This window comes from Quercus lobata, chromosome 2 (assembly GCF_001633185.2).
Source record: "Quercus lobata isolate SW786 chromosome 2, ValleyOak3.0 Primary Assembly, whole genome shotgun sequence".
Taxonomy (NCBI): Eukaryota; Viridiplantae; Streptophyta; class Magnoliopsida; order Fagales; family Fagaceae; genus Quercus; species Quercus lobata.
The window spans coordinates 46,866,325-46,893,666 of record NC_044905.1 but is presented as its reverse complement, the minus strand read 5'-3'; the positions used below and the strand labels follow the sequence as shown (position 1 = coordinate 46,893,666).

General features: G+C 36.8%; 1 protein-coding gene across 3 annotated transcripts in view; it reads left to right on the top strand.

Annotated features, from left to right (window-relative positions):
• Positions 1–8,934: 8,934 nt before the first annotated feature.
• The window catches only part of LOC115975712, a 32,085-nt gene continuing 13,677 nt past the window's right edge, over positions 8,935–27,342 (top strand). For 2 of the 3 annotated variants that reach the window (XM_031096612.1, XM_031096609.1), the window contains exons 1-2: positions 8,935–9,132; positions 18,377–19,734. In XM_031096612.1, the coding sequence (XP_030952472.1) occupies positions 18,530–19,734 (1,205 nt within the window). In that variant the 5' untranslated portion in view covers positions 8,935–9,132; positions 18,377–18,529. The remainder of the gene's footprint in view (positions 9,133–18,376; positions 19,735–27,342) is intronic. The other variant, XM_031096611.1, reaches the window with a different exon arrangement.

The window sequence follows — 27,342 nt, the reverse complement described above, 5'->3', positions numbered from 1 at the left end:
AAACCCAACTTAGTTTTTGGGTTTAGAATGACTTTAATCCAATCCACCATTGAGAGGGATGATAGCTTGTTCAATATTAAGGGCCAAGGAGCTAGTAGCCACACCTGAGCAACCCAATCACATTGCAACATCAGATGTTCCAATGATTCAGTAGCATTACTACACAAATAGCATTCTAGAGAGGGGAGGGGGAACTGATTGTTAAGAACAGAGCAAGTTGGGAGTATATTCCAGCACATTTTCCATAGAAGATTTTTTGAGTCTAGCATATACCTTGAGTTTCGACAAATCTTTCCAATCTTTTTCCTGCATACATGGGTGGTTTGGAGAGTTAGAAACTATGATGGCATTGTAGGCTGATTTTATTGCAAACTCACCAAATGGGGTTGAGCACCAAAATACTTGGTCTTGCTGGGCTATATGGGGTAACTGAATATTTAAAATTTTGCTTACTATGAGTGGCTCAAATAAAGATATAAATTTTCCTCTATGCCATTGTTTAGTATTTACATCAATTAAATCTGTCATAAGATGCACATCCATGGAAATCCCACTTTTTGCTTGGGGAATAAACCTAGGTTCATTAGGGATCCATGGGTCTTCCAAAATCCAAGTATTTAACCCATTGCCAATTCTATAGCACATCCTTTTTTTAATGACATTTCCGCGTTCAAAGATGCTTTGGGAAGCCTAAGACACCCCTTTTGGCATAGGCATTCTCATGAAATTTTTATTTTGAACATATTTCTTCTTGAAAACTTCAATCCACAATTTGTCAGAATTAGAGACTACTTCCTATGTCATTTTCGCTACCAAAGCTTTTTTCATATCTGCTATTTTTTTGAGACCCAGCGCACCTACTCGAGGTATTGTGCATAACATCATCCATCAGCCATTCAAAATAATAAGTTAGGAACGTTTTCAAAGAATTAAGAAAACTAACATCTCGAGTTTTAGAAACTCGAGATCCATATTATAACTCCAGTCCCAAAAACTCGTTTTCGCAACATAGATCTCGAGTCTTTAAAACTCGATTTCCATGCAAAAAAATTTCACCTATAGTGGCGTTTTTAAGCCTTACAGTGACGTTTTAAAGCCCTATAGCGGCATTTTTCTGCAAAATTTTTTTTATAAGTACAGGTTTAGGGGTCCTATAGTGGCGTTTTTAAGACCTATAGTGACGTTTTACATACCTATAGCGGCGTTTTTTCTCAATTAATGGAAATCGAGTTTTTAAAACTCGATTTTCAGCCTGATTTTTTTCCCAATCTAACTTAATGCACTTACAAATCGAGACTTAAAAACTCGAGTTTTATCTTGGAACTCGAGTTTTAGACACTCGAGATGCTAGTTTTCAAAATTGTTTTGAAATGTGACAATTAACTAAATTTTTTAATATTTATTGTTATTTAGAAAAAAAATTCGCACCTACTCCTTTTGGGATGCAAATAGAATCCCAACTTTTGAGGCAACAAACCTGCTTATTCTCCTCTATATTGCCCTTACTAAATTTTTTATTATTAGCATCTAACTTTGAACATACTTGAGATGGCAGGATAAGAGATGAAGCTTGATAGACTAAAATTGATGAAGCCACTGAGGGTATTAGAGTGGTTCTACTAGCTTAAGAGAGAGTTTTCATTTTCCAACCTTGAAGCCTTTGCCTGACTTTTTCAATCACTTCCTCCGCTGCTGCTTTTTTATCTCTACCTAATATAATAGGAATGCCAAGATATTTTTCCTTCCTATTCGAGGCATTGATACCTATGGAATTGGCCAAGCGTGTTTTAAGGCTATGTGGGGTATTTTTGTTGAATATAATAACTGACTTTGTAAAATTAACCTTTTGTCCAGACCATTCAGAAAATATTTCCAAGCAGTATTTGATTTTCTCCAAATTTTCCTCATTGTCAAAGGCAAAAGTAAATAAGTCATCTGCAAACTGTAGGTGGGTTATAGGCATCAAGTCCCTAGCAAGCTTAAATCCTTTGATTCCATTACTATAGGCTTCCCTTTCAATCAATCGGGCTAAGACCTCCGCAGTAAGAACAAAAAGAAAAGGAGAAAGGGGATCACCTTGCCTCACTCCTCTCTGTGACTTGAAGAAACCATATGGACTTCCATTGATGAGAATGGAAAAGGAAGTTGTTGAAACACATTGCATTACTCATTGGATCCAAGAGTTAGGAAATCCAAAACATTGCAAGACTTTTTCCAAAAATCCCCATTCCAATTTGTCGTAAGCCTTTTCCATATCTATTTTAAGAGCCATCCGACTCGTTTTTCCTTTCTTGTTCTTCATTGCATGAAGGATTTCTTGTGCCAGGAACGTATCTTCTTGTATTTTCCTACCCAGTATGAATGCTATTTGCCATGGGGAAATCAATTTATGTAAAATCTGCTTGATCCTATTGGCAACGATTTTGGATATTGTTTTATATAGCACATTAAAAAGGCTGATTGCCCTGTATTGGTTTACAGATGCTGCATTGTTGCCTTTGGGGATAACAACAATAAATGAGTGATTGATCTCTTTAACCATGTAACCCCAGGTAAAAAAACTCGAGATTGCTTCAAATATTTCTCCTCCAATGACTTTCCAGTAAGTCTTGAAGAAAAGGGCTAACATCCCATCTTGACCAGGGGCATTGTTGGATCACACACTAAACATAGCAGTAAGTCTTGAAGAAAAGGGCTGACATCCTATCTAGACCAGGGGCATTGTTGGATCCCACACTAAACACAACTTTTTTTTTTTTTTTAATTTCATCTGTTGAGGGCAGACCAGTTAACAGCTCAACATCTTCATGGGACAATGAAGGGGTGACAAGTTCTTCAAAATTGTTTGGGATTGAAGGGTTAGAGGAAGTGAATAGATCAATAAAAAAAATTCACAAAGCATTCACCAATTTCGTCCCTGCCTAAAATCCAATTCCCATGCTAGTTCTTTAAAAAGTCTATTGCATTCCTTCTTCTTCTAACAATTGTTGAAAGGTGAAAAAAGTTTAGTATTTAGTTCTGCTACCATTGCCCATTTGATCCTTGATTTCTGTCTCCATAATGTTTCCTCCCTGATCAACCACTCATGAAGTTCTAAATTTATAGTAGCTTCTTTCACCAAATTTTTTGAAGTTGGTTCTTCCTTTTGAACTTGCTAAAAAAGATCCCATTTCTCTTTAATTTTAGTATGGATATTTCCAAACCATTCTCTATTCCATTTTCGGAATTCATTTTTTGTTTCTTTGATCTTCTTGTAGACTTCAAACATTGGGGTTCCATTTAAACTTTCTTTCCAAACTTTCTCCACCACAAAGGAGCTAGTCTCATCTCTTGTCCATGCTTCCACAAATTTGAATGGTCTCTTGAATTGTCTTTGTTCACCTTCTGAAATCAAAATAATAGGGGAGTAGTCAGATAAGGAGGCTGGGATGTGTCAAACAGTGGCTCTGGGGAAGATTAGTCTCCATCTCTTATTTGCAAAAGCTCTAACAAGCCTTTCCTTAATATTTGCCAAGCCCTCTCTTTTGTTAGACCTTGTATATGGGTTTCCAAAAAATTACAAGTCAATAAAGTCACTTTTTTCAATCACTTCATTTGGACCCCCCTTGGAGGACTGCAACCGTCCTACCCCCTTATTTATCTGCTTGAGTGAAAACATGATTGAAGTCCCTAATGCAAAGCCATCCCCCTTTAAAGGAATCCCCCACTTTCTCCACTACATCCCAAAAAAGGGCCTCTGTTATTTTTATTGGGTCATATACAAAGGATAATGACCATGGTTCATTCACCAGGTCAAAGAATATTAAACCATCAATCACATTACTACAAGTTGAAGTAATCTCAAGGTCAATAACATTTCTCTAGCCAACAACTAGACCACCCTTCTCTTAGGATTGACATATTCCAAATTATAAAACCCCACTGATTCAAAAAACTTCTTAAATTTGCCAATGGGAACCTTAGTTTTAGATAAGAAGATTACATCTGGACCAATATCCCTTATTAATGCTCAAAGGGTTCTTTTTGCCAAGGCCCGATCCAAGCCACGACAATTCCAAGATGGGACAATCATCGCTAGGGTAGGGGCATGATAAAGCCCACCTCCTTAGCCATTTTGGATTTAGGGGAAGATAAATTGAGAGAAGTTTAAGAGTTATCAGGGCTTACCACTTGTGGAGAGGTGTATTAATGGAGATATGATCGATTTCTGGATAGTGCTCTCATATTCTTCTTACCTCTGAGACTGTTCCTGTTAAGGACTTCCATTTGCATTTTTTCATTGGGACCAACAATTTGTGGGTTAGTTTTAAGCAAACCAAACCCCACTTTTGAGAGTTTGATCACCCATCTATTAATTGTATCATCCTTGGCTTCTAGTCTTCTTTTCATCCCTGACTTAATCTCTTTCTCGCTACTGGGTGGATGCTTTAGAATTTCTTTGGAACCTCTTGTATTAAGCCCATCTATTGAACTAGCCTCACCTTCATTATAATAAGCAATCCAAGAAAGCATATTGCTTTGGGCTTTTGAAAGCCCAATAAGAAGAGCGGGGTTTGGTAAGTCCTAGTTTGCTTTGCATTCATTAGGTTCTTTAGGAGAGAGTGGGGTCCATTGGATAATTTTGGGGCTGTTAGGTTCATAGGTATTTTGTAATGGGTTTTTGGTTTTGGTTTGATGGATGTCTTGGGAACCGTTAAGTGTTTGGGTTTGGGTTTGAGTTGGGATATTGGGGTTAGTATTTTCAGAGATTTCTGCATCCATGGGAATAATGGTGTTAAAGGCTGTGAGGACAAGGAATTCATTAAGGGAGTTTTGATTTTTGTAACTAGGTTAAGTATTTGGTTTGTTGGGAGTGGGAAGTTGGTAGAAGTTACCTAAGCATAATGGTTTTGAAGTGACATGAGTAAATGATTTTCCAAAGTTTGGCAGGTGAGTTCTCAAATGATGACTTTAACTGTGTTTTTGTTGATATTCCTGTTTGCTAATAGCTTTCCCACCAGCCCTATATTATACAACACTTCTACAATTTTCTCATTTGCCTTCAACTTCATAGGTTTGCTAAAACATTTTAATTTGTTGGTTTCAGCACTTAGTGCTTTTACCATCTCATTTTAATGAGACATAGACACTCTACAAAGGGAAGGTTTTGGGGAAAATCCCCAGACCACAAACTCAAAAACCCAAAAGAAAATCTATTACAAGAAGAAAAATAGAGGGTTTGACAATAAGGGTTTGTTTGGTTGGAGGGCTGAAAAAGTGAAAGGATGAAAAATGATGGAAGGATAGAAAAGTGGGAGGATAGAAAAGATTTTAATTTCTCTCATTTTTGTTTGGTTGGGAGTGGAAAAGTGGAAGAATGGAAAAAGTGAGTTTGTATAAATTTACTCATATACCCTTGTTAAAAAATGATGGCCAATTAAAACAAAAAAGTGACAAACAATCAAAAAAAAATCACCCAATTTATTAAAAAAATAAAAATCATGTCTAGTTAAAAAAAAAAAAAAGAAAAAAGAAGAAAAAGAAGAAGGCAATGCCTAGGAAATCCAAAAAAAAAAAAAGGAAGAAGAAGAAGGCAATGTCTAGCCCAGGAAAGGAAAAGAAAAGAAAAGAAAAAAAAAAGTGGAAGGAATTGGATGAATTGCCCATGTGCAATTGTACATGGACATTTTTGTCCATTAAGTAGCTTCATTTTCTCCCTTTAGTTTTCTCTCCAACTTGGGGAGAAAACTTTGGAGAGAAAACTTTTTGGGGGGCTCGGGGAGAAAAGACCTGAGCCCCATCATTTATTTTTCTTCATCCTCACCCAACCAAACACAATCCAAAAAGTTTCCCTTCCTATTTTCTCTCCAAAGTTTTCCATCCACTTTATTTCACCTCCAAACAAACACACCCTAAAGGTAGATATAAAGGTTTAGATCTGCACGGTTGTGGTGAATGTGGTAATAGAGATAGAAAGCAAAGTTGAAGTTTGTGGATTAGATTAGCTGGATGAGAGATTTAGGGCAAGAGAGTGACAAGATTTAGGGAAAGACCTTGAGAGTCAAGAAAGACTAGACATGGCAATACGGGGCTAGAATTTTCTGACCTGACCTAACCAGACCCGAAAAAATACCTGACCTGAACTCGATTTTTTTGACCCGAAGCAAAAACGGGTTGACCCGTGACCCGACCCAATTTTTTTGCAGGTCAACCCGACCCGGATAACCTGTGACTCGACTTGTTAAAAAAATTTGCTAAAATAATATTTTAATTACGTTATGATACTAGGTGCATAAAGCACAAAGTATCAAAACTAATAATTAATATATTATAAAAAATGACTATTTAATTCATCAAAAGTACCACCAAGCAAAAAAAAAAAAAAAAAAAAATCATCAAAAGTACCAATAAGAGCTAGCTAGCCTAGGCTGCCTAGCTTCTGTGCTTGCCTTGCCTACAACATGTTACAACTTACACTAGAGACAAGACAAGGGTTGGCCAAGGCTGTCAAGAAGTGAAGAGTCATCACTCATCAGTAGTCAAGACAACCATTAAAAAAAATATATATATATATATATATATATATATCTCATTCAGATTCAGCTGAGTTGTATTAGAAGATAAGGAAGATGATATAAGTGAATTGCATTTTGTTTGGTATATGTTGCGCTATGTTTTTTTAATAATAAAGATTGTAATGTTGTGTGGTATTATTTTTTATTGCAATTTTTTTTAATGTTAGGAATTTGATCATTATGAAAGTGGACGTGGTGCCAAAACAAAAAAATCTCAGTTGGACTTGTATTTAGAAGAGCTTAGACTTAACAAAAAGAAAAATTCAAAGTTGGAAGTTCTCTCTTGGTGGAAAGAACATTACAATTGATTTTCAGAGCTCTCTTTAATGACACGGGATCTCATGAGCATTTCAATAACCACTGTTGCTTCTGAATCAAGTTTTAGCACTGGGAAAAAAAATTCTTACTCCGTATTGATCACGTCTTTTACTTAAGAATGTGTAAACTACGTTGTGTACTAAAAGTTGGCTATATGGATTTGAAGGTAATTTAATTTTTTTTTTATAGTCATAATTATACAATTTTAATTCTTTATTGATTTGCTTTCATGGTACATTAAGTTATATTAAAATATTGTATTGTAGATGAAGATGCTGACGAAATTGGCCAACTAGAATTACAATTTGCAAGTATGAATATTTGCAGTGCTGAGTCTGCTACTAACGTTGAGTAAATTGAGATTGAGGTGTAATTTTTATAAAATATTTACTTATTCTTCTTTACTGAATATGTTATGTTTATTTTTAAATCTTTTTTTGTTTAGTTTATCTTTCTAAGTAATCTAACTTTACTATATTTTAAATGTAACAAGAACATGTGCACTTAAGAAGATCGATAACTTGCTACTTTGCTGGCTTACTTGTTTTGTTTTTTTTAAGATCTATCTCTTTTTGAAGATGTAAACTTGTAACTATATGCATTTTGATAGTGAATCATTAATGTAAGGACACGATTCGTAACGAACCGTAGCGGTGTTGGGTTCGCACGTAAAAAGGCCCAAACAATATCATTTGTAGAGCATGGGTTTGGAAGGCTAGGCCTTAGTCACCAGGTGGTGGGTTTTTCGTGGTGTTCATGCGTGGTTAAGTTTCCTTCACCCCTGGAGTCCTTCTCCTGGAGGTGGGCTGGGAGGCTCTAGTTTTTGGCCACTTTTCCCAGCCCCTTCCCTAGGACACTTATTTTCCCTTTTATATTGGCCTGTGTTCGCTGTCCTTCGTCCACGTGTAGGGTTAAACTTTCCTAGACTGATACTTGTCCCATTAGCTCATACCTAAAGTCATTGGGGGTGGTTGTAAAAGCCAAAGAATGCAGCTCTGTCAGGTGCAGAGCATTGAATGGCAGTAAGGGCAGCTTTCCCCGGATATTTTAGATTTCCTTTCAAACTTAGTCCTATACCGTTTTTGCCCTTCTCTTCGGTGGGACTTTGGGTTTGCCGAGGACTGAGCGGTTCTCGGCGGTATCTTAAGGCTATCCTATACTCTACATTATTGGCCTTGGGCCACAGCTCTCTTCGGCTTGGGCCTTTGGACTCCCTACGAGTAAACGGGCCCGGCCCATAAACTATTGGGCCCCACAATTAACATTGAAGACTTTTTCCATAATGAATTTATGACTATAAATAATTTTTGTCATGCTCAAAACTATCAGAATTGGAAAGATATTAACAAGTGGCATTAAGTGTAATTCATTTGCTTAATTGATTTTACTCATTCTCTCTAAACAGGTTGTCATTGATTTGTTTTTGTAATTGAAAAAAAAAAAAACTTGTTTGAAAAATATGGGTAAACCCGACCTGACCCCGCAACTCGATTGACCTATTTAAAAATATCCCGTTTGACCAGCAAACCCGATTAACCTGGCCCGATCCGTTCGTTTTGCCACGTCTAAGAAAGACTTGGAATATTAAAACCTAACTACTAATAATATATACATGCGTCTACTTTATATCTTGATAATAAAATGCAAAATAATTAAAAATTATGTTATGTATTTATTTTTTTTTTTTGAGGGGTATGTATTTATTGTTTTATTAATCAATATTAAGTTAAGACAAAATTTAAGTACAGTACTTTAAGTGTTGTTTCTTAAATTTTTCTCTTAAAATTTAACAATGTGGTTACTTAATTAAAAAATATATTTTCATCTTATAAGAAAAAATTCATATGACAGAATTTTAAAAGTTAAACTTAAGTAACAACACTTAAATACTATAACTAAGTCTTGTTAATTTATTATCACAGACAAAGGCCAATGCTCAAAAAAAAAAAAAAAAAAAAAATTATTGAAACACTTGGCTGCCATGCCAATTCCCGAGTGGGGCAAAAGGGGAAAACTGTAAAGTATTAAATACATAAGCACATATTTAGAAATAGAAGAAGAAAACGCAGAAGAGGGAAGAAGATCGGCTGATCAGCTCTCCCAAAGAAGAAGAAGAAGAAGAAGAGATCGGTCTGAGAAAAAGAAGAAGAAGAGGCAGAGGAGGTCGGCGTTCGAGAGTGATACTGAGAGAAGGAGAGAGATCGAGAGAGAGGAAACTGATTTTGGGTGCAAGGGATACTCTCAAAACGCAGCGTTTCAGGTTAGGATTTTTAATTTTTAATTTTTTCTCCTCTTCTCGCTGTGTTCCGGCCGGGAAGGACACGCGTGCAGCCGTGCCCAATGCGTACCCTTACGACACGGGCACGGTAGGCAAATTGCCGTGTCCGTGCTTTCTTGGCCGCCTTAATTAGACTGTAATCTTGACAATAGATTAATTAAAAATATGCTTTTAAAAAAAAATTTGTTTAATTAAATAGATTATGTCATGCTCATCATGATGATAAGCACTATGTAACGTAAAAGAATTACAAAAAAATTATACACAAAGAAGAAGTGATTTTGTATACTTTGAGACCAATCAAATAATAAAGTGCTCCAGTTGATTTGTTTGTATTCTCTCTTTCCATAATCAAACATAGCGGAATGAATGATGTTCCAGATCGCCGAAGAGTGTCTCCCAAACCAATTCCTCCAAGATCAATCACCCTCCTCCTCGGTAACACACCCTAGGAATCCCAAAAGTTCTAAACACTAACTCCATCAATCACCCTTGATAACACCACCCAACTGATAAGAGCATTCGCACCAACTCATGTAAAATATCATAAAGCCCAAAATATAGCAAATGAAGCCCAAAAATCACCCATATCAAATTATGAACTAGTTATGCAAAATGGAATTTTGCTATAGTGCTTGTGAAAATATACAAGTCATTATAGCTTATGCAAAATGATTTTATTTTATTTTATTATTTCTATGCATTTCTCGAGGGTGAAGGAAGAGAGTGGATGGTGATTGTTGGGTGTGAAGAGAGAGAAACGATTAAAAAAAAATCAATAAATATTGATATTTTAATGAAATGGCGTATAAATTAGATAATTAGATGCGAGTGTTTTGAAAAATGGTTAGCTAAATTAGAAAAAGAGATCCTCTTGGGAGCATCACCACACAAAACACTCTTCCATGGGAAAGAGCTATTCGGTGCACCATGGAGAGCCTCATAACAAGGGCGAACACTAAATGCTTTGCTCTCTTTCAATATCCATTACATCTTGTCACACCCTCCTCCTAGGTCTAAGAAAGAACCAACTGACTCCTACTCCCAATCATGAAAACCTCTGTATATTCCAGATTTGGCCTTCCCACCTACCGGAATCTCCATGATTGAATGGATTGATGCATTCTGATCAAGCAAGCAAGCATACAAGCCAGGGTACAACTCTTTTGGAGAATGATTTCTACACCAAACATCATGGACGAACCTTAAACGAGTGCCGTCTCCCAACACAAAAGACAAATTTTACTGAAAAGTGTCCCATTTTACGCAATACTCCTCCAAAAGCTACACCCATGAGGTGCTCTCACTGAGCTTGAAGTTCAGCCGCCACATTCCTCCCCATAGTTCATATCAATCACCTGTCTCCATAGATGTGTTGCATCTATCCCAAAATGTCATATCCACTTCCCCAGTAGTTAATAGAGCTTGATTAAAACTCCTCAAAGTCGTTGTTTAACTGATGCCGGTCCTACTCAAATGATCTGCAAAAAAAGGTCCAAAAGGGTAGATCTAGGGGTAAGAAGATGGACTTGTAAGCTTAGAACCATATTTGATGGTCATCATTTGTGACCTCACTTTTGGGATAGGTAATGAGCCATATTTCCTAATATTAAAGAAGCACAAACAATTTTCAGGAGACTATTTTGTCACCATATACCAATACCCATCATACACATCTTGATACATCTTATGAATCCTAAAATTCAAAAATGAGTTTCCCAGGTTGCACAGTGGACAGGGCCTAATATGTAACATATATGAAAAACTTGAAAGCTTTGGAGCATGGTGTTTTATCTTTTTGTGGTTCAATGGGGTATGCCAAAGGGGGTTGTGGAGCGTTTAGCAGCTTGGCAAGGCAATTTTGGTAGATGCAGTGATATAGCAATTTGGAATGTGATCCCGCATTGTCGCATGCGGTGCATTTGGAGAGAGAGAAATGCTAGAATTTTGAAATCTGTATACTATATGTAGTTCTTATTAAGTTTATTTGACTGGATGAATTTTTCCGATATATTCTCTTTTGCCAATTTGCCTGAGGTGCTTGATAGTTGTATGTTGATGAACCTTTTGTATACGCCCTGCATACATGGGTAATGCCCTTAAACATTTAATCAATGAGATATTTACTTTTCAAAAAAAAAAAAAAAAAAAAAAAAAAAGCCCTTTGGGCTAAATTGACCAAGCCAAAAAATAAAATAAAATTGGGAACATACTATTTTTAGCAATTTTGTTTCTCCTTAACAGGAAAGAAAAAATAAATATAACTTTTTTTTTTTTTTTTTTTTTAAAGTTGTTTCTAATATAAATTGTGTGAATGATTCTTGAAAATGTGTTCACAATTTTTTTTTTTTTCGAGATATTTATCTTTCCTTTTGCCTATTTATTCATTTTTACAAATCTGGGGAATAGAAAACTTCTGAACACAACTAAATTAATCAACCATTTACTGAAAATAAGTTGAAATGATGAAAATTTATCATGTAATGTAAATTTTACCCATTTTAACCACAAAAATAGTGTAAATGAGGGTTTTAATCTCTTTTAAAGTGATATTTAGGAGTGACCCCATTATTATTATTAGCTTTTTTTTTTTGGGGGGGGGGTGGGTGGGTATTTTATATTATGAAATTTGAAATTTGATATAGTTAAAGATAAAAGGTAAAAGGGTAGTGGTTAGGAAATAAATGGGTTTGTTAGGAGACGTTCTATTGAATTTAAACAAGTCATGCCCAGGCTTGACTTAGCCCTTGTTTGGGAGGAGGAAATGGAATTAAATGAAAAAAAATGAAAAAAATAATTTTAGAATATTCTTCCCTTCCTTTGTTTGGGAGTTTTAATAGAGGGAATAGAAAATTTATTCCCTTGTTTGGGAGTTTGAGTGGGAGGGAATGGAATGGGTAGAAAAGAACACTCATTCCTCTCCATTTCTTTAAAACCTCAAATTTTCATTCTCCCGAAATTAGGAGGGAATGAAATTAGATTTAATGAATTTTTAGCTAAAACTTCCAAAATACCCCTATATATTCAACCATTTATTTTAAAATAAAGGTCTAATAGTAATATTGTCATAAAATAAATCAATTTCATTTCCTTTATATTACTCCCAAACAAGATTACTTACATTCTATTCATTTTTATTCATTTCCATTCCTTTATTTTAAAACATCCAATCAAGGTTACTTAATTTCATCCCATTCCATTCTTTTCCATTTATTTCCCTTGCTTAAATACATTCTTTTCCATTCTCTTATGATCATTCCATTCCATTCCCTTATGAACTCCTAAACGAAGCCTTAAGCTCTTTAATATGGTTAGTTATGGGCTTTAGGAAAACCTTTAAAATATCTAAACATGTGGCTCAACTCAACTAATTTACAGCCCTATATTTTTATGTAGAAACTATAACTTTTGCATTTTAGGACTCGTTTGGTAGAGGAGTTTGAGTAATATTATTTGTAGTTTTTTGAAATACGTGTGGGTGAAAAAGTGTGTAGAAATATGAGTAATGTTGTTTAAAAACTGAAAATGAATTGTTTAACAACTCTGCCAAATGCACCCTTATACTCTTTAGGCAGTTATTTATTTAGACTTTTATTATATTAACTTGAATTTCTTTTTGTTACAGAATTTTTCTACATGAACAAAGCTTGTTTATAGGATTGAGCTTGAGCTAGTGCTTGGTTTGATCTCTTGACTAATGTAGGACAAGGAGGAACGACAAAATCTGATTTAGAACTTCTTGGCAGATCTGGTAGCACTTAGGTTTTGAGGGTTTATGGTTAGTTTTTGGTGGGGAAAAGGATGGAAAATAATAGGGATTGTAGGGCTTTCAAAGGGGACAAGGATTAGTAGGGTTTGGGATGAAACAAAGGAGAACAATCAGAATTTGGGTGCCATGAATAGTGATGTGAACAGTAACCGAGAATAGTAAAATTAAAGAAAAAGATAGCTTTCTAGGTATCACACCTAGACTTCCTAAGCATCACACCTTGAAGAAGTTTGCATCACACAAACCATAAAAGAAAGCTTCATAGCTCTTAAATTCTTTTTTTTGATAGGTAATCAGAGAAACTATTATTAATGAAAAAATAAGGAAGACTACAAGTTGTTCATGATGATGAACAACAAGAAAGAGATAAAACAAACAGCAAAAAATAGGCTCATTAGGAAACTAATCTAAGAGAAGACATAAACTTAGAGAGAGAACAATAATCAGTAAAACCCCAACAACGAGACCACTCAAAAAGACTACGCTGGCATAAAACCTTTATTTCATTCAACGTCTTCTCAATGTCTTCAAATGAGTGACGGTTTGGTTCAAACCAAACAATCCACATTAAGCACCCTAGAACCAAATTCCAAATGTTCGAATTATGCTTCCCAAGCCACTGATGCCAACAAGATAACAATCCCGCCACTGATTCTGGCATAACCCAATGAATACCAAAAGCCTGAAGCATAAAAGTCCATAAGGTGTGTGTAACAAGACAATGAAGAAGGGGTCCACTGACTTCTTGTCACAACAACACGTACAACACTGATTTGCCAAAGTGTGACCCCTAAGCATGAGATTATCCAAAGTGAGAATCCGATCATGAGCAGTTATCCACAAAAAGAAAGCCATACGCTTAGGAACCTTTGGTTTCCAAACACCCTTCTAGGAAACAAAGAATTCGGAGTACCCTGAATCGCATGGTAATAAGATTGGGTGTCAAACTTACCATCACCTTTAGCCGCCAACAAAGAGTATCTCCCTTATCACCCTGAGGAATATGAGTTTGGATGAACTGAAGTAGAGAATAAGATGCAGCTAGCTCCAAGTCTTCAAAAGCTCTATAAAACCTTAAATCCCACACTTTAATAGTACCCCCTTTGGGAATCTACAAAACCTCAGAGATACAAGCATCCTTGGCAGCTGAACACACATAGAGCTCAAGATAGAGATTTTTTAGGGTATTATCACCAATCCACCTATCATGCCAGAAGCAAATACGAGTGTCTTCACCCACTACAAAAGACAAATGCTTAGAAAAGCTCTCCCACCCTTCATGAATGCTTCTCCAAAGGCCATATCCACAAGTCCTCCTACAAACTTTAGTACTCCACTCCCCTTGACCCTCACCATATTTTGTGAAAATAACTCTTTGCCAAAGATGGGTAACTTCATGACCATACCTCCACAACCATTTCCCTAATAAAGCTTGATTAAACGACATCACACTTCTTATCCCCATACCACCAAATTCGGTGGGTAAACACACATTTTCGCAAGCCACCGAAGGGTATTTGAAACTCCCCTTGGAAGACCCCCAAAGAAAATTCTTCTAAATACTTTCCAATCTAGCAGCCACAACTTTAGGAATAGTAAAAAGAGATAAAAAGTACATTGGAAGACTTGAGAGAGTACTCTTCAGTAACATGAGCCTACCACTTTTAGATAAATATAGACGCTTCCACCCTGATAGTTGCTTCTCCATCTTCTTCAAAATAGGATTCCAAATCGAAGCTGTCTTAAAAGAGGTTCCCAATGGCATCCCCAAATATTTCATAGGCAAACTACCCACTCTACAATGAAGAATATTAGCTAGTGCATCTAGATTATTCACTTCCCCAACAGGGACAATCTCACTTTTCCCAACATTGACCTTCAAACCCGTAAAAGATTGAAAACAAGACAACGCCAACCTTCTGAACAACATCTGTTCCCTAGAAGCATCACAAAATAAGATAGTGTTATCAGCAAACAACAAATGAGAAATATGCACATCGACAGACTTCACTGCCCCCACATGAAAACCCCAAATAAGATTACTCTCCTCTGTCTTCTTCAAAAGTCTACTTAAAACCTCTATTATCAAGAGAAACAAAACGGGGATAATGGGTCACCTTGTCTCAACTCACGAGAGCTTTAGAAAAAATCTTCAAGGGATCCATTCACCAAGACTGAAAAATGGACAGAAATAACACAAGCCTTAATCCACCCCCTCCATTTCAACCCAAAGTCCATTTGGCCCAACAGATAAAACCCTCCTAGTTCATATGGTCGTATGCCTTTTCAATATCAAGCTTGCAAACCACACATGGTAATCGGCTCTTCAACCTACTGTCCAGGCATTCATTTGCAACAAGCACTAAATCAAGAACCTGTCTTTCGCCAACAAATGAATTTTGAGTCTTAGAGATGAGATTATCCAAAACCTCCCTCAACCTGTTAGCCAACACCTTGGATAGCAGCTTGTACACACTACCCACCAAACTGATAGGGCAAAAATCCTTAATGTTAACGGCATTACACTTCTTAGGAATTAAAGTGAGAAATGAAGCATTCATAGACTGTTCAAACATAGAGTGCCAATGAAAATAATCAAAAAAATCCATGGTGAAACCATCAGGACTAGGGGCTTTATCACCCTTCATCTCCCTCAAGACTTGGATGACTTCCTCCTTTGTGAACTCCTTCTCTAAGGACAAACTCTCATCCTCTTCAATACATGCAAAATCTAACCCATCCATAGTAGGGTGTCCCACCTCAGTTTCCTCATATAACCCCTAATAGAAGAGAACTAACTGAGACCGCACTTCAGTCTCATCCTCATAAAGAACACCATCCACCTCGATCCTCTTAATTTGACTAGCATTTCTATGTGAGTTTGCTAATTTAAGAAAGAAACGAGTATTATTTTTTCCCTCATTCACATACAAGGCATGAGACTTTTTGTCTCTAGGAAATCTCCTCAAGAGAAGCCAATTGTTCTATGTCTGCTTTGAGTTGAATACGACGAATTTGATCCTCATTTGATAGACCCACCAACTCCTCTCTAGCATCTAAACCAAAGCACCAAACTTCTCCCTATTTCACTTTTTTAAATCTGCTCTCAGAGCCTTCAATTTTTGTGCCAAAATGAAACTTGGAGAGCCCGCAAAACTGTACTCATTCCACCATTGCTGAACTCTATCAACAAAATCCTCAACTTTTAACCACATATTTTCAAATTTAAAGGCACTTCAACCTCGTCGAACAACACCAGCTTCCAACAAAAGCGGGTAGTGGTCTGAAATAACAAGAGGAAGCACTTGTTGGGATACATTCTCAAAATGTTCCTCCCAATCTAGAGAAACCAAAGCCATGTCAATTCTTGACATAGAAGGAAGACCAAAATCTCTAAACCAAGTGAAGGAAGCCCCCTCTAATGGTAAATTAACTAAAGAATTACTCTATAAAATCCGAGAATGCAAACATAGCAGGGCTAAAAGACTCATAGCCAAGCCTTTCATTGGGGTACCTGATAATATTGAAATCAATGTAATCTATGTAATTGATTTGTACGCCCCTGTGTACTTAGGTGTCTCTCTCTTTTCGTTATCAATAAATCTTTATTACTTATCAAAAAATATTGAAATCACCTACTAAGCACCATGCAATGGGCCACCTGGCACGCACCCGTGATAATTCCTCCCACAAAATAGACCGCTGTCCATTGTCATTGGGGCCCATACACACCTGTACAAGCCTAAACAAAGTCATCCACCACTCCTCTCAATAAGACATTGACAGAAAACTGTCAACAATTACATCCATCTTTTCAAAAACTCTCTTGTCCCAAATCAGCGAGACTCCTCCCAAAGTCTGAAAAGTATCCAAAATAGCCCAATCAATGAAAGGACTACCCCATAAACTCCGAACAAAGGCAACGTAGATAGAAGATATTTTCGTTTCTTGAAAACATACAATATCACACTTCCACTCTTTTAGAAGATTCTTACAAAGCCCCCTTACATTCCAAGAAAGTAGTTGTAGAGTCATTTAAAACTACCAACAACCCCCACAGCAGTCGAAGAAGCTTTGCTCCTACTCCTAGAAGAGACACCATCATAATTGTCATTCGAAATAAGCCCCTTAAGCTCCCTAAGACCTCGTGTCCCTGAGTTTGCAGGTCGCTTAGGCACCCCATCATCAATCACATTGAAAATATATTATTAATCTTCATCTTCAATAGAAAGCATTACAACCTTTTAAGTATAAGTCTAATACTTATTCCTAGTAGAATTACGATTCCTCAAAAACTTAATAAGGCTTGGACTCTTGGGCTTTTATTACTAAACCCAACTAAATAAATAAACTAAAATAAAACTATAGACAGACCTAAGGACTATTAGCATAGTCCATTCCAGAATATTAGGAAATTGCAAAATTTCCCTTGATACATAAAATCAAATAAAATATGATAAATCTGTCTTCCCACTCCTGCATCATTGACTAATGAAGCAAGTCAAGTTCAAGCTAGTTGAATTTTTAACAAACTCAAATTTGAATATCATAAGTGAGTTCTACCCAATCTTGACCACATTGTTAATCTTTTCAAGCCAAGTTTAAACATTCAATACTTAGCTTAGCTTGGCTCAATTACAGCCCAAGACAGAATATGTCGACTTGACAAATACATTGGAGAATTTGCTTATGGTCACGATAATTTTGTGTCTAATTCTTCTTTGCTAGTTGTCCTCTACTTGTCAACGGTTCCAATGACACTATCATTGCAGTTTTTAATATGGGTGTGAAGTGTCTAGATTTAGAGCATGAGTTTTATCTGATTTGTTAATCAAGACATAAAGATTGGGCAAGTAGTGAGTATTGATTATAATGGATAAAATATTTTATTTAGGAAAATATTTTGGTGTCAACATTAAATAACATTCGATGATATTAATTGGGATCTACTTGTTACAGGATCAAAAAATTTCAAGTTGTTTGGTGTGAGATGGGCGTCTAATTGAACTGTGCTAATTTGGATTGTTTGAGATATATTTCCTCTAGCCCATTGTGTTTGTCTATCTTTGTTAGCCCAACTGTTTTAGGGGACATGTTTATTGCTTTCAAATGTTAGTAAATAAAAGCTATACTTTCCCAAATTACTCACTTTGTTTGGTGTTTTATTCTATTCTACTCAGATAGTAAAAAGTAGTTAGAGAAGTTGTATAAATTTGCATAGCAATTTTGGAAAGTGGAAATCGATCATGGGACATCCCATAAAGGAAAGTGGAGAGACAAACAAATTGGGATGGAGCACAATATATTGAAGTTTTTATTTCTTATGTAATTTGTATGATTTAAACAAATAATTTACTAGGAGGCCACAATTTTTTGCTCTCATTTGCTCTATCTCTTTGAACTCATATTCTTTTTTCCTTTTCTTGCTTTTATTTTATTTTTTGGAATAATGGCCAGGAAGATTGATGCAATAAATGGAGGATATTTTGTGGCTGCTTCCTATGTTAGATGCAATTTTCATTTTGAAATATAGAACGCGTATATCATTGTCTTCATTTGGGAGTTGGAAAGAAATATACGCCAGATATTAAAAAAATTGTCTTAGGTGAAATGTTGATGGAGAGTTCTCTTGCCAGCTCAATTGAAGCTGCTCGTTTTTTTGTATCTGATTGTGGGAAAGAAGATATCTTATGTGGTTGGATGCCTGGCACTGAAACTTGGCAGATGTGTTCGAATTGTGATAATCGCTCTCATGGTCAGTGCCGAAAAGCTGAATCAGTGATAGAGGAAAAAGAGAATGCTGATAGTCCAAGTTCCTTAAATTTTCCAAGAAGTTATGCGCAGCCATCAACTGTTAGTACAATGTCTGAAAGTTATGCACCAAATTTTGTATATAGGCGAAGGAAGCTACGTGGAAATTTAATCAACATGCTTTCACCTCAGGCTGCAGCAAACACAAAGAGAAGTGCTGATTGCCTTTCGGTCATAAGTTCTGATGCACCTTCCATGGCAGCCAAGGAGCAACATGTGGGTTCTCAAGTTGAGCATGAAAGTGGGACTGTTGCATCACCCCTCATGGCGCCTCTTTTATGCAATAAAGAGTCCCATGTTTTAAAGTCAGAATCTATCAATGGCTGTTCAGTTGGTGAAGGGCATGTTTCTGATGCAGCACTCAAAAATACCATGCAAAAGATTTTAGAGGTTGACAGTGTGAATGACAGTTGCTCATCATCAAAATCAAATTTGGAACTTGTTTCAGCTTCCATGACGACTGAAGTGGATGACGCTGGTGAGTGCTCCTCATCGAGTGTAATGGTGACGGAGGTCAAGGGGGGGCAACTTTCAGAAAATGATAGATGCATTTCTATACTCAGAAGCCAGGGGCTGGTTAGAAGAGTTTTGCCTACCAAGTCTTGTGATTCTGCTGAAGATGCTGGTACTAGTAGTGGAGGCAGCTGTTCCCAGTCATGCAAGATTTGTGGCCATTCAGAATCTACACTGAACATGCTTATCTGTGATCTTTGTGAAGAGGCATTTCATGTGTCTTGCTTCAATCCGCGTATGAAGAAAATACCGACTGATGAATGGTTTTGTTATTCTTGTTTGAAAAAGAAGCGTAAGATTCTAAAGGAAGTAGATACCAGAAAATCACCAAGCATTGCTAGTGAAATGGGCAGATGTAGACATGCATCAACTAAAGGTGAATCAAATCCAATTATGTTGATGTTAAGAGACACTGAACCATACAAAACAGGTGTCCGGGCTGGTAAAGGTTTTCAAGCAGAAGTTCCTGACTGGTCAGGTGCAATAATTGAGTATGTTCTTTCACTAATCTTCAAATCTCAACTTTTTGAAGCAAATAGCTTTGTAGAAAAAGTTTACTTCGTTGAGCATATATTCCATTTCATTATGGAATCTTTTATTTCATATTCCATTTATGCTGTGCTCATACTCTATCATATACTTTTCATTTTTGTTAGACGATTTCAACAGTAGAATAAGGCAAGATGATTCCTGATTTGATGTATGATGAATATTTTACAGAATATTGATAGGTTATATAACTTATCAAAAAAAAAAAAAAAAAAAAAAGAATATTGATAGGTTATATAGGTTACAAAAGAACTATTTTTGTGAGGGAGCCTTTAAGGATAAAATTTATCCTGAGAGCAAGGATGCATCTGTGTTCTCTTTGTTGAGTTCTAAAGGGGAGGAGGGGCCTTGTAATTGGAATTTGAGATTCATTTGTGATTTTCATGATTGGGAATTGGAGTTGTTGGACTCTAATGGATTTGTTGTATTCAAAATTTACTTTTGTTGGGGCAGCTTATTGTATGAGATGGGTTTTAAACGGTAATGGTAAGTTCAGTCTCCACTCTTATTATGAATGTTTATGAGGTGCTAGTAGAGAACCCAATTCTCATGGAAGAGTATTTTGGTTAGGAAAGTGCCTAACAAAGTGTCTTTTCAATTGCCATGATATTTGACTTACACCAAGTTCCTCCTTTTTAGTCACCATTCAGTCTTTTAGTCTTAGATTATGGTTGTGGATAAAGTTGAGTATGGTTTACTACCTCTAGTAGAAAGTACTTATCCTTGGAGGTAAGAGTTTTATGTTGAGCTCCCCCCTTCCCCCGAACATCCCTCCTCTTGCTTTCTTTTGGTAAGCAAATAGTTCCAAAGTTGCATTCTTTGTTTGGAATGCAGCTTTGGGGACTTTTTTTTTTGGATAAATAATAAAATTCATTGTTAGAAAAACAAGTACAAGAAAAACTAAAGCACACAAGACATGTACTAAGGGAAGCAAGGGACAAACAAAATTAAGAATTTAAGAAGTATAAAAACTACATCTATCGAGCAAATCAGACAAGGAATTGAAAGAGAGAACACCCAACTCATTTGTCCAACCAAACAAAGTCTGGAAGAAAGAAGTCTTCCCTTAGGTTTCCCCTTTAAAGCAAAGGCTGTGTGGAATGGTGTGTTGGAAAATATGGAAAGGCGTTTGGCTGGCTGAAAGAGAATGTATTTGTCTAACGAGGGGGGGAGGGGTGGGTTGATATCACGCTAATTAAAAGCATGTTGTCTAGCTTGCCCACTTACTATTTACCTTTTTTTCCTATCCCTTTTGAGTGTGGCTAGATGTATGGAGAAATTACAAAAAGATTTTCTGTTGGAAGGGTTGGGATATGAATTCAAGTTTCACTTGGTGAGGTGGAGGAATGTGTGTGAGCCATTTCAAAATGGGGAATTAGGCTTTCGAAACTTGGTTCTCTTTAATCAAGCGTTGTTGGGGAAATGGTTGTGGCAGTATGCTTTGGAGAGGGAGGCGCTGTGGAGAAGGGTTATTGACAATAAGTATGGAAGTATGTGTGGGGGGGGGGGGTTGGTTGGTTGGTGTTCAAATAGGGTAAAAGGGCCTAATGGGGTTTGCCTTTGAAGAGCATAAGGAAGGGGTGGGATTCTTTTCATCGCAACGTTAACTTTAAGGTGGAGGACCTCCTTTAAAGGAAATTTTCCTTGAGTTGTATGGCATTGCTTGATATAGGGAAGGGAAGCATCAGTGGCAGATCAAATTTCTTTCTTAGGAGATAGCTACCATTGGAATATAACCTTCATTCGATTGGTTCAAGACTGAGAATTAGAGTCAGTTGCCTCCTTCGTGGATTTATTGTATTCCAGAGTATGGAAAGGAGAAGGGGTGGATGGGCTGTGGTGGAAACCTGCTTCTCGGGGGATTTTTGATGTTAGATCTTCTTATAAAGTTTTCCATTCCCCTTCCCAATTGTCGTTCCCTTGGAAGACTGTGTGGAGTTCCAAAGTGCCTTCAAAGATTAACTTCTTTGTGTGGACAGCAGCGTTGGGTAGAATTTTGACCAATGACAATTTGAGGAAACTCGTGTTGTTATTGACTGGTGCTGTATGTGTAACAGGGCAGGGGAGAATGCTAATCATCTACTCTTGCATTGCCTAATAGCCAGAGAATTGTAGAGTATGGTGTTTACGCTTTTCGGGGTATTTTGGGTTATGCCCAAGGATGTAGTGGAGCTTCTAGCTAGCTGGTTGGGCAAGTTTAGTAAACATAGAAATGGGGTGATTTGGAACATGGTCTCTCACTGTTTGATGTGTATGTGGAGTATTTGGGGACTAAGTTGACTATTGATAATTTACGTTTGAGGAAAGTGTGGATTCAAGATTGATGTTATATATCAGTAGATCATCTTTTATTACATTATCCTATTGCTTTTAGGCTATGGTCTATGGTGTTCACCTTGTTTGGTATCTACTAGGTAATGGCAAAGACTCTAGCATGTTGGCATGATAAGTTTGGTTGGCATCGTAATGGAGTTATTTGGATGGCTGTCATCCCTCATTGTTTGATGTGGTGCATTTGGTGTGAGAGAAATAACCGGTGTTTTGAAGACTCTGAAACACAATTAAATCTTTAAAACACTATCGGAATGGATGTCTATCATTGAAGTCTTTCTATTTCTTTGGTTTTTGATGTGATGGATGCTTGTAATTTGTGTTTTTGATTGTTTTGGTCCCCAATTGTATACTTCCTATATACTTGGGTGACCCTTTTTATTTTTTTGATAAATAATGGAATTGTATTAAAAGAGAAAAACCAGGTACACCAGGGTTGTACATGAAAAACAGTACATCAAACACTTAAAATACAAAGATCAAGCATTTCTAAAAAATTAGAACAAGGAAAAAGATTAAAAGACGAACTCCACTCTAGCAAGGTATGAAAAAGGAGAGATTTAAGATCCAAAATAGACTATTCATTCCCTTCAAAACATCTTGAGTTCCGTTCTCGCCAAATTCACCATAGGACACAATGAGGGACGGCCCTCCATAAATCAATGCTTTGATGCCCACCAAAGGAACCTTGCCAACTCGAAAATAAATAAATAACACTATTCGGCATAACCCAAAGGAGACCAAAAAGGGTCCACACCATAGACCACAACTCATAGGCAATAGGACAATGAAGAAGAAGATGATTCATCGATTCCCCACTCTTTTACACATACAGCACCAATGTATAACTGCAACACCCTTATACCATTAGTTCTCAAGAGTCAAATCTTACCTAAAGTGGCGATCAAAGAGAAGAAAGCAACCCTAGGAGGGATCTTTGAATGCCACACAAATTTCCAAGGGAAAGAAGTTACAAGAGTAGAGGAAAGGGAGAGATAGAACTCACTCACTTTAAAATTTTTATTCCCTACTAGTTTCCAATATAGTTTTCCTGACCTTCACCATTAACAGGCCTAGAATTGATAAGATCTAGAAAGGTGTAGAAGTGTTTCATTTCCCAATCTTGGGGAGTCCTAGAAAATTGAAGATCCCAATAATATTTACATTACTTATCAAAAAAAAAGTTTCATTAAAAGAGTGCAAAAGGGGAAACCTAAGAACACAATCAGTATACAAGTTTTACACCCACATCAGTCAATGAAAAGTATAACAATCTTCCGCTCCAATAGTAGTCTCTCATATCCTTCAGAGCTTTGAGCATTTCTTTTTCCACATACACCACATAAGACATGGTGTAATTGCTTTCTAAATCTTTATATTCTGATGCTGACCAGACTGTCCTTTCCAATATGCAAATATATCAACAACACATCTAGGCAGGACCTGCTGAACCCCGAAAAGACAAAAAACCATAACCCACATCGACCCAGCAACAGCACAAGGAAAAAGCAAATGATTAGTAGTTTTCTGATTCTTCTTACACATACAACACCAGTCAACAGAGCAATATTGTGTTTCCTCAATTTTGGATAGGTTCTCTGCTTGCGTGTCCTTTTGGGTGGGGAATGGTGATAGAATCAAGTTGTAGCATGATGTTTGGTGTGGAGATCAGTCATTGAAGGTAATGTGATTACAACATAGAAGTATGCTTTTACTGAATTCTCTGATTACATTTGGAAAAGTCACAATAACTTGTGTCTGGAGGGGCTTTCATGATTGGGAGCTAGGTGTGAATGACTTTATAGATTTAGTTTACTCTAGACAGATATCAAAAGGAATTGAAGAATGTTTATTCTAGAATCCTGATGGGAAAAGGAAGTTCACTTTTCAATCCTATTACGCATGCTTGATACATTTGCCTACTACAACTATGTTCCCTTGTTTGAGGTACTAAGGTACCACTTAAGGTGGCTTTCTTTGTATGGATGGTAGCCTTTTACTCCATACTAACCATGAAATAACCTTATCAAAAGGAAACTGGTGGTCATTAACGTGCAAGTGCAGTTGTGACAGTAGAACACCTGTTACTGCATTGTCAGATAGCTCAGGAGCTATGATCTTTTGCACTCATAACTTTTGGACTAATTTGGGTGATGCAAAAGAGGTGATAGACTTGTTTGTGTGGAGAGGAGCATTTGGCCGGCAATGAATAGTGTTTGGATTATATAGATAGAGAGAACTTGAGCAATTTATGTAGGAAATTAAAAGTCGTCTTTATTTTTTATTTTTAATCCTTGTTTGAATATTGTACTACAATTTTTTTTTTTTGGGGGGGGGGGGATGTCATGTAGTTCCATGGTTAATTTTTGGATCATATGAGTGTTCGTTTGTAACTTGTAAATCTTTGAGGAAGCTCTCATTTTGAGCTTACCTCTTTTATATTAAATTATTTTACTTTTAAAAAGTAGAAGAAAGAAAGTGGCTTTTCAATTGTTATGGTATTTGACTTACACAAGCCTCCTTTTTGGCGGCGGTTTAATCTTTGGTTTAAGGATATGGTGGTGGATGAAGTTTAGTATGGTCTACTGCCAATAGTAGAAAGTACATATTGTTGGAGGTAGAGTTTTTTGTTGAGTTTTCCCCCCCTTCCTTTATTTCTTTTGATAAGTAAAAAGTTCCATTAAAAGAGTGCAAAAGGGGCATAGCCCAATACACGATTGGTATATAAGTTTTACACTAAGTTTTACACCCACATCAGTCAATTAAATTGAAATTGTTGAAAAATGATTTGAAAAAATGGAATGTGGAGGTTTTTGGAAATGTAGAAGAACAAGAAAAACAGTTGTGGAAGGATCTTAGTGAATATGAGACTATTGAGGAAAGTCATGGTCTAACAGAGGAGAAGTTGGATTTGGAAAGAATCTGGGGTGAGCTAGAAAAGCTTCTCTTCTAGAAAAAATTTGTTGGAGTCAAAAATCTAGAGTTCTTTGTATTAGAGAAGGAGATAGAAATACTAAATTCTTCCATCGTATAGCCAATTTTCACTGGAGATTTAACTCCATAGATAGGCTTATGGTGGATGGAGAACTTTCTTCGAATCCGGAGGACATAGCAGAGTGTATTTGTTGCTTCTATAGGCAGCTCTATTATGAAAATGTGGTTGATAGACCTGTTCTTGATGATGTGGAATTCTCTAGAATTTATGAGGAAGATGCTCTTTGGTTATATAGGCCGTTTAATGGTGATAAGGCTCCTGACCCGGATGGTTTTTTCATGGATTTTTTCCAGTCTTGTTGGAGTGTTTTGAAGAAAGAGATTATGGAAGTTTTTCAGAACTTTCATACTCAAGCTGTGTTCGAGAAGAGTCTTAATACTGCATTTCTTGCCCTTATTCATAAAAAAGTAGATGCTGTGGAGATCAAGGATTTTCGGCCAATCAATTTAGTTGGTGGGATTTACAAGATTATTTCGAAGGTGTTGGCTAATCGGTTTCGAAGGGTGGCGCATGGGCTTATTTCAAATTCACATAATGCATTTGTGAAAGGTAGACAAATTTTGGATTCCGTGTTAATTGCTTCTGAATGTATTGATAGTAGTTTGAAGACAGGGATTGCGGGGGTGTTGTGTAAGTTCAATGTGGAGAAGGCATATGATCATGTGAATTGGGGTTTTCTAATGTAGATGTTGTAGCGTAGTGGGTTTTCAGAAAAATGGAGAAAATGGATTATGTGTTGCATTTCTACTGTTAAATTTTCCATTTTGATTAATGGGAGTCCTTTGGATTTTTTTGGAAGCTCCAGGGGGCTATCTCCGTTGTTCTTTGATATTGTTATGGAGGCTTGGAGCCGTATGTTGGATATGGCTGTAGTTGCTAGACAGTTTTCAGGCTTCTGTGTAGGTTTTAGACCTAGTAATTCGATGATGGTGTCTCATCTTTTATTTGTTGATGACACTCTTATATTCTGTGTTGTTGACCCTAATCAATTAGTTACTTTGAGGGAGATTCTAACTAGATTTAAGGAGGTTTTAGGGTTAAGGATTAATTTGGGGAAATCAAAGTTGGTAACAATTCGAGAGGTACATAATCTGGATGTGTTGGTGGGGCTGTTGGGTTGTAGGCTTCTTCCCTTCCTTTGAAATATTTGGGACTTCCTTTGGGCGCTAAACTCAAGGAGTTGTCAATCTAGAATCCTATATTAGAGAAGATGGAACGAAGACTAGTAGGTTAGAAGAGGCTTTATTTATCTAAGGGGGTAAGGTTACTCTTATTAAAAGTTCCCTCTCCTCCTTACCTACTTATTTCCTTTCCATCCTTCCTATACCTAGGAAGGTTGCCAATTGCATGGAGAAATTGCAGAGAGATTTTCTTTGGAGTGTTATTAGTGGTGATTCTAAATTACACTTGGTGAAATGGGCTAAGGTTTGTAAGCCAATGCAGGTTGGGGGGCTAGGTATTAGACGATTGAGGAGTTTTAACTCTGCCTTGTTGGGCAAGTGGTTGTGGAGGTATGGTTTAGAGACAAATGCGTTATGGAGGAGGGTTATAGAGGTGAAATATGGGAATGTTTGGGATGGTTGGTGCATGAAAAATGTGACAAGTGCGTATGGTGTTAGCCTTTAGAGGTTTATTAGAAGTGGCTGGTTGAACTTCTCTAAACTACTCTAAACTACTACAGTATGATGTGGGTGATGGTACTAGAGTGAAGTTTTGGAAGCATGTGTGGTGTGGGGATTGTACCCTCAAAGAAGTTTTTCCAAAACTTTATTGTCTGGGTAGGGCAAGGGACTCTTTAGTGGCGGAGGTTATGTATTGGTCTGGTGGGAGGATTCATTAGAATTTTCATTTTCGTTGTTCACCGCAGGATTGGGAGGAAGACTCTTTTGATCGGTTTATGGGCATTGTTTACTCTTCGAAAGTGCGGGGGGTTGGCACTATAACAAGGTTTGTTAGAAGCTAGCAAGGAGTAGAGGTTTTGAGGTTAAAGGTTTTTATCTCTCTTTCTACCCTCCTACTCTTTCTTTCCCTTGGAGGTTGGTGTGGCAATCGAAGGTAGGCCCAAGGGTGGCTTTCTTTTCATGGTCAACTTCTTTAGGTAAAATTCTTATAATTGATAACCTTCGCAAAAGGCGTATTATTGTTCTTGATTGGTGTTACATGTGTAAGAGGTGTGGAGAGTTAGTGGATCATCTTCTGCTTCATTGCCCTATAGCATTTGAGT